Source organism: Octopus bimaculoides, chromosome 1 (assembly GCF_001194135.2).
Source record: "Octopus bimaculoides isolate UCB-OBI-ISO-001 chromosome 1, ASM119413v2, whole genome shotgun sequence".
NCBI lineage: Eukaryota > Metazoa > Mollusca > Cephalopoda > Octopoda > Octopodidae > Octopus > Octopus bimaculoides.
In genome coordinates, this window is record NC_068981.1 from 113201383 (window position 1) to 113209628 (window position 8246).

At 42.2% G+C, this 8246-nt stretch overlaps 1 protein-coding gene across 3 annotated transcripts in view; it reads left to right on the forward strand.

Annotated features, from left to right (window-relative positions):
• The window catches only part of LOC106876453 (dynein beta chain, ciliary), a 628322-nt gene that overhangs the window by 452801 nt on the left and 167275 nt on the right, over positions 1-8246 (forward strand). For all 3 annotated transcript variants that reach the window (XM_052969374.1, XM_052969385.1, XM_052969379.1), the window contains one exon: positions 5051-5408. In XM_052969374.1, the coding sequence (XP_052825334.1) occupies positions 5051-5408 (358 nt within the window). The remainder of the gene's footprint in view (positions 1-5050; positions 5409-8246) is intronic.

An 8246-nucleotide genomic window follows, 5' to 3' on the forward strand; every position in this document is an offset into this window, starting at 1 on the left:
CCAACTTTAAGTTTGAGAATGTGTGGGGGTAGTCCAGGGGGCTCAAAGGAATTTAGTACTTCTATTGGATAGTTGATGGCGTCCTCAGGGTCAGGAGTTGTATCAATAGACTTATATATATAGCCATCCCCAGGAATGATTTTTAGCATTTGATCATTAATATGGTTAACAGATGTATTCTTCGGGGCCAGAATAGCCCTTTGGCCAATCCAATCCATATTCTGATAATTTGCTTGGAGATCTGGGAAAACTGCATCAGTGAAATCAGAAGGCATATTAACAATGGTACAAAGTGAATCAATGGCAATATTACCCTTTTCATCGCAGGGAGTTTTGGCTTTGTCAAGTGCAAGGAGGGTGTGAGAAAATTCTGCTGATGCTACGTCACCTCGCTTATGAGCCCGCATGTTAGTGTGAAGTTTGAGAGTCTTCACCAGAGGCCACAATGTGGATGACTTAAGACATGCACGTACTGTATCAGCTCTATCTCCTTGGGAATAACTAGCAGTGTTTGCCTGAAGTCCCCTGAAAGAAGTGTTATGCCTCCCATGGGAACTGTAGAGTCTTTGATGTCTCTCAGAGATCTATCTAGTGCCTCAAGAGCACCTCTGTGAGCCATTGTACATTCATCCCAAACGATAAGCTTGCATCTTCTGAACACTTCTGCCTGATCGGAGCTGTTACTGATGCTGCAAATTGGTGTGTCAGTTTTCACTAAGTCAAGTGGGAGCTTGAAAGTGGAGTGAGCTGTCCTGCCACCTGGCAACAAAGTAGCCGCAATTCCAGATGATGCCACAGCTCAGGCAATGCCTTGTGTTCACCTAATCTCAGCCAATATTAATTTTGTGACAAAAGTTTTGCCAGTTCCCGCAGGAGCGTCAAGGAAGAAAATCTCCCCCAGCTTTGTCCCGGACAGAATTAATAACAGAGTTGTAAGTGAACTTCTGATCTGGAAGGAGCTTTGGCTCATTGTTCGTTATGTACTGGGCAAGTTTGTCAACATTATAACATGTCTCATGCAGCAAATCAGAAGACAGTGTGTTTGGGCGTTCCCGGTTTGTTGAAGGTAGGCCATACACTGCCAATGCACTCCCGCCCATATTGAGAACAGTATCTTCGATTTCAAGCAGCACTCTGTTGTAAATGAGGTCATTGTACTGGACGTTGATTGATGGATTTAGCAAGTGAGCTTGATGCAAGAAATCTTCAGACATGTAATTTTTGTAGGTCAACCATAAAGAGGCGGGATCACCCAAGTTGCACCATAGGAGTAGAATAGCGAAAAGCGATCTTAGGCTTTTAGAGGATTTTAACAAAACACCCTCCACCATAATAGCAGCCCATTGTGAATCATCCTCCAAAAGTCCACGCCTGAAGCAGGCTTTGCGGAAAGTGTCACATAATACACCGTCAACAGTTCTTATGTCTTGAAAGCTTTGTGGGCCAAAAACGTCACGAAGGAGAAGGCGAAGGTTAAAACACTCATGCTGGTTGGGAGGTACAGTGTACACTCTTCCTAGACAACTGTTACACTTGACATCGGGATGTCCTTGAACATCCTAACCTGACTTCCTACGCACCCAAGTGTTCTTTGACCACACATGGTAGGACGAGACCTGAGGGTATAAAAGTGTTTTGGCAAATTTGTCAATTTGGCAAAGCCTAAAAAACCCAGTCAAAGTTGTTTCTTTTGGATTGGCCGCCAATTGAGCAGCAGTCTGTTCAGTAAAATAAGTCTGCTGGCCGTTTTCCAAATGAACTGCTAGTTGTATGATGGCGGGGTTCCTTTGGTGAAGCGGAAACCCGAATATCTGCCAAAAAGCTTCACCACTGCTGATATATCGACCTGCCAAGTAGTGCGACAATTCGTCCATGCTATTGTCCTTTTGAAGGCCGAATATGGCAGCGTCTGAACCCTTGTTAATATATTTACATATGTACTTAATTGATTTTACTGAATGACAGAACTCCACATTTATATGAGCGTTGAAAAGTTTCATCAGTAATGGACAGTATGGGATCACCCATCTATTATCAACTTGATGACCCCGTAAAGTTATAGTGAATCCCCCATTCTCAGGCCGCCTTCATCTGTACAGTGGATATCCATTGCCAGTGGTCTGGGTCTCATCCACGAACCTTTTTGGGTATCGTTTAGTGCACACATGGTCTTTGTGGCATGAGGAAAAGTTTTGAAAACCGGGACCGCACGGACCATGCACCATGTGTGCCTTGACAATGTCGTACAGCTGTCGGTCAACAGTGGGGTTGGGGATTTCTGCTGTGATGATGTCATCTATAAGTATAGGGTCTATTTTGGTGACCAACTAAACCAAAATGTGCGCATGTAGCAACCCTCACTTCTGCCACTTAACAGTATACATGTGGTACTGAACAGGCCCAAAAACCTACCCTTTTTTTGATCAAATTAATTAGCCTAGTCAGCTTCTGCTTGAAAACCCTGGCAATAAGATCATGCTGATGACAGTACTGCTGGTGTGGGAGAAGTTCCCACGTTACCTCAACCCATTTCAGGTTACATGTAAACGTGATGAATAAATCGGGGCGCTCATAGTGCCGAGTGAAAGTCATAGCATCTTGTGTTCGCTTGTGCCTGTACAGTGCCTCCGCCCCTGGATAGGTTGAGGGGAGAATGCATATTTTGCCGATGTTCCTTGGGTTAGCATCATTACTGATGCCATCACGCAAATGGATGTAGGAGTCTGATCGCAGCTTCTTCTGATTCAATCTAATGAAGCACAGTCTCTCTGACTCCATCTTTGCAGCCATGTCAACTGCAAACTGGTGAAACAGTTCCCATGACCTGTGCAGGGTGCTAAAATCATTAGGCCTCGTCATGAAGCTTTACAAGTAGAAATCCATACATGAAACAGTTTTGGATGTCGCAGCAGTGGGCTTGTTTGGTTTGCTTTGTTCCAACCGTTTGGAAGATCTGGAAGCAGCAGTAGCCGCAGCGTTTTTAGCCAGTCAATTGGCCGCTTGTTGCTGGCCCTCTGAAGCCCTGGAAGCAGCAGTAGCAGCAGCGTTTGTATCCAGGTGAGTCGCCGTTTTTTCCGGGCCCTCTGTAGCCCTGGAAGTAGCAGCATATGAAGCCATTTTGGCTAGGCGAGGGTGTGGTGTTGCAAACTTTCAGCAGCTTGGCATTTCGCTGAACATAAGGTGGCGTGTGAAAGTCTAGAAACAGTTTGCTCTGAGGACTCATTTGCTCTTTAGCACCAGTGCTGAGGCGGTATGGTGACTGAGGCGCCTTTTTTTTTTTTTTTTCGGTAGCATTTCATGTGCCGAAGATTTTATGAAAGTTACTTGTAGAGAGAAAGTGACTAGGAAAGTATGCGTGAAATTGAAGTGGGAAAGGGTGATAAGAAACGGACAATAAATAAATAGACAGGTGTTTGTATGTATGTGATTAAATGTGTTTTTCAAAAAACTCACAGTTTGAGTTTTCCTAGTGTTTCTGTTTCCTTTTTTGTTTAATATTTTGTTGGATCGTTCGTAAAGGTTCATAATAGAAAGTAGCAGTTAAAACGAAATTCAAGAAACTCACAGTTTGTATGGACAGTAAATGTGGACACCGTTTGTATTGAATAAATGTTTGACTGCGAATGTTAAAGTTACATGGTATTAAGTAAATGTGTTTTAAAAAAGATTTTGAAGAAATTCACAGTTTGTATTGAATAAATGTTTTAGTGTCAAAGTGAAAGTTACTTGTATTTACATAGGATTGGCAGTATATTTGTTTATTTTACTCTCAGTGTTTCTCAGTGTTGTACTTGTAGACCCAACTCTTGTCACTGGTGATGATCCTCAATATGAAAGATGGGTCAGCAGCAGCACACTGACAGAAATCTTGAAAGACTTTGATGCAATGTTCTTTCTGCTCAGTGGTCAGCAGGTGGGGTACAGACTTGACAGAGACATGCCACATGTTCAATTCAGACATTAGGATTGCCTGCACAGACCCATACGACAGACCAACAACATGAGCAATGTTGTTAATTGTCCTCCGACAATCCTCCATGCACAAACTGATGAATTTTCTCCACATTTCCAGGGGTGATGCTCATGGCAGGTCATCCAGATCGTTCATCATTTTCCAGGGACGTTCTTCCAGTTTTGAAGCACTCTTCATGAGCTTGCCGAAACATGTTCAATCTCTCTGTAGCACACTTCCTAAGTTGGTTCTTTGTTCCAACTTCCTGTCCATGACAAAATAGCAGACTACAGCATACACGTGACCACGAAAACACAAATTTCACAACTTGTGAAGTAAACTCAGAAATGTCACTCAGCACACTGCTTAATGAATGTCACTGCTAAGTCACTGAGCACACAACCGTGTGCTGCCATTTGTTGGCACACTACAGAACTTGTCCAGCAACGTTTTGATACCACCTTGTTTATAAACTGACCCTCTTCAAACACAACTGGAACAGATCAAAGGGAAATAATAAATATCTTAGTTAAATGTTTGCTCCAGTTATTATTGATGCAGCCAACAAAATATATCTTCATTGACCAGCTCATCCCTATAACAACATCAAAAGTAGAAAATTACATTTTTTTGAGAATTAGATACATTGGCATCAGATTTTACATATGTTTATAAGTCTATTTATCTCTATAGGTTTATATTTATATTTTGTCTGGGTCTTTATGGTTTTACATATGTCCAGTTATCTAATTTATATATTTTTTTGTACTTGTATGTATCTGTTTAAATATGTCTTAACATATATTTGTATGTATTTCTGTATCTCTGTAATAATTATATGTATGTTAATTATGTACCTATGTGAGCACACATGTTTATCTAAATCTGCATATTTCTCACCCTCAAACCATATTGCATTCCAAAATAAACATACACTTCAAATTAATAACTCAAAGGAAGCTATAAAATGTTACATAAGCAACTCTGAGTGCATTGCTTCTTATAGCAGAAACAGCTGTAAGCAAATGAAGTTGATTACATAATTCTTGTTCCCTCGTCATTCAATAGTTAATATATTTACACTATTCACTTTAACAGGACTGTGATGCAGCTGCACTAATGGCGAACCCTCTAATATTTAGTCATTTTGCTACTGGAATTGGTGAACCAAAATACATGCCTGTTTCTGACTGGTCTAGCTTACGAAAAATCTTGAATGATGCCCTGGCTAATTACAATGAATTGAATGCTGCTATGAATCTGGTACTGTTTGAAGATGCCATGATACATGTCTGTCGAATCAATCGTATCCTTGAGATGCCACAGGGCAATGCTTTGCTTATTGGAGTTGGTGGTAGTGGAAAACAGAGCTTGTCAAAACTGGCTTCTTTCATCAGTAATTTAGAAGTGTTTCAGATCACTTTAAGAAAAGGCTACTCTCATGCAGACCTAAAAGGTAACTAATTTCATTCATTAATTTTATTATTCTTATTTTCATTCAACTTCATTGATTCTAAACTTATTTGGAAAAATGAAGGTTAACTTTGGTCATTTCATACTGTAGTTTCTATGCAGTAGCATTGTTTGTTATAGGTTTCCAACAAGCCAATTTATGAATCAGTACTTTTCTGACAATAAGACAGTAAGAGAGTGTCTATTCTGACAATAAGAGAGTGTCTAAAACAGTATATAAATATCTGATAGGACTTTATTAATAAAGCACTATTTTTACATTTTTATGAATTCTGCAAAATGCGAGCTTTCTTTTCAGGTACATGACGCTGCTGTTCCCCACCCCAGGGTCTCACGAGCCCATACCTCCCACATCCTCAGGGTTGGTACTTTCAACGTTGGCACACTGAAAGGTAGGTCTGGTGAGATTGTTGAGATGCTTGAACAGAGATGTGTCGATATCTGCTGCCTCCAAGAAGTAAGGTGGAGAGGAGGTTCGGCTAGGTTCCTCATAGGCAAAGAACACAGGTACAAGATTTTCTAGGCAGGGAACACAGACGGGGTCGGGGGCGTGGGTATACTTCTTGTGGAGAAATGGGTGGATAAGGTAATCGAGGTAGTCAGAGTATGCGATAGAATACTTAAGATTAGATTAGTCCTTCATCATGGGTTAGCAACCATTATCTCAACCTATGCCCCTCAGCTGGGGCTACCTGATGGACAGAAAGCCTGATTTTATGACACCCTCTTGCAGACTACCTCATTGAAGAATGACAGGGACTTTTTCTTTGTGGCTGGTGACTTCAATGGACATGTTGGACAACATGAAGGGGGCTTCCATGGCGTACATGGAGGCTATGGTTTTGGTTCCTGCAATGAGAAGGGAACCAGGCTGCTGGAGTTCTGTGATGCAAATGACCTTATGGTTTGCAATACTAACTTCAGGAAATCTGCCAGTCACCTCATCACCTATTGTTCTGAGAGACACACTAGCCAAATTGACTACATCCTTGCCAGGAAAAGGGAAAGATGGCTGCTTATAAATGCCAAAACATTCCCAGGCGAAGAATGTACCCCACAACATAGACTAGTAGTTAGTGACTTCAGGATCAGGGCTAAGTGGTTGCCCAGAAGATGACCAGCGTGGAGGAGAAGGGTCTGGAAGCTTAAAGATCCTGTGAATGGACAGAGATTTAGAGACTTATTACTTGAAGCTTTTGACGAAATAGAAGGGGAAGTAGCTTCACACGATGTAGAAGACAACTGGAGGTTTCTACGGGACAACCTGCTGAGGGCTACTGACCAGATCTGTGGATGGTGCGAAGTCCCCTCTTGACCCAAAATAACGTGGTGGTGGAACAATGTTGTTGACAGGGGTATTGGATAAAAGAAACAGGCTTGGAAGGACTGGAAGTACGGTGGTAGCAGGGTATTCTTTCAGACTGCCAGAAGGGAAGCTAGGCGACAGGTCTATTTAGCCAGAGGGGAAGCAGATAAGAAAAAAATTGCCAATGTTCTGCGCCATGAGGACCAAGGACTTGAGGTTTTTCTTGTTGCAAGACAGTGTGTGAGAGAGAATCGTGATGTCGTAGGAGAGAAATTTGTCCACATGGATGATGGTACACTTGCACTAAACGAGGCTGCAAAGAGAGTGGTTTGGAGACACCACTACGAAAGGTTGCTCAATAAAGAGAATGAATGGGAGAAAGAGAGTCTGCCGTATGTCAAACCAACAGAGGGACCAGCTATCCGAGTTGACAGTAACATGGTGGATAAAGCAATTAAAAGTATGAAGACAGGGAAAGCCCCCAGCCCTTCAGGAATCACTGCAGAAATGCTCAAAATATCTGGCCATGTTGGCTATAGTCTAGTCACCCGTATAGTTAACCAGGTGATACACGAAGGAGTCATACCCAATGACTGGTGTAGCAGCACCATAGTCAACTACTACAAAGGTAAAGGTGACACTTTAGATACAAATAATTACAGAGGTATCAAGCTACTGGATCAGGTAATGAAAGTCACGGAGAGGGTCATAGCCCAAGTAATTAGGGAGAGAGTCAATTTAGATGAGATGCAGTTTGGGTTCATTCCAGGAAAAAGTACCACTGATGCTATATTTCTGGTAAGACAGCTCCAGGAGAAATAACTAGCCAGGGATAAACCTCTGTACCTGGCTTTCGTTAACATGGAGAAAGCCCTTGACAGGGTCCCCCGATCCCTTATCTGGTGGTCAATGAGGAAACTAGAGATAGAAGAATGGTTAGTGAGAGCTGTGAAAGCCATGTACAGAGACGCTGTCAGTAAGGTGAGAGTTGGCAATGAGTACAGTGAAGAATTCCACGTAGAGGTAGGGGTCCACCAAGGTTCTGTCCTCAGCCCCCTCCTATTTATCATAGTCCTCCTGGCAGTAACACAGGAATTCAAGACAGGATGCTCCTGGGAGCTCCTCTATGCTGATGACCTTGCGCTAATTGCTGAGTCACTATCAGAACCAGATGAGAAGTTTCAGGTGTGGAAGCAAGGACTAAAATCGATGGACCTTAGAGTCAACCTAGCTAAAACCAAAGTCCTAATAAGTAGGAAGGTAGATAAAACACAAATCCCTTCAGGTAGATGGCCCTGCTCGATCTGTAGAAAAGGCGTAGGTAGAAACTCTATAAGATGTACCCAGTGTAAGCTATGGATCATAAGAGGTGCAGCAATATCAAAGGAAGGTTAACTAGGAAGTTAGTTTTTGTATGTGGCAGATGTTCAGGTGCAAGAAACACTGAAAATGGGCAGAAAACAACTTCTGCCACATTCCAGGGAGAAAAACTAGATGTAGTTGATAGCTTCTGTT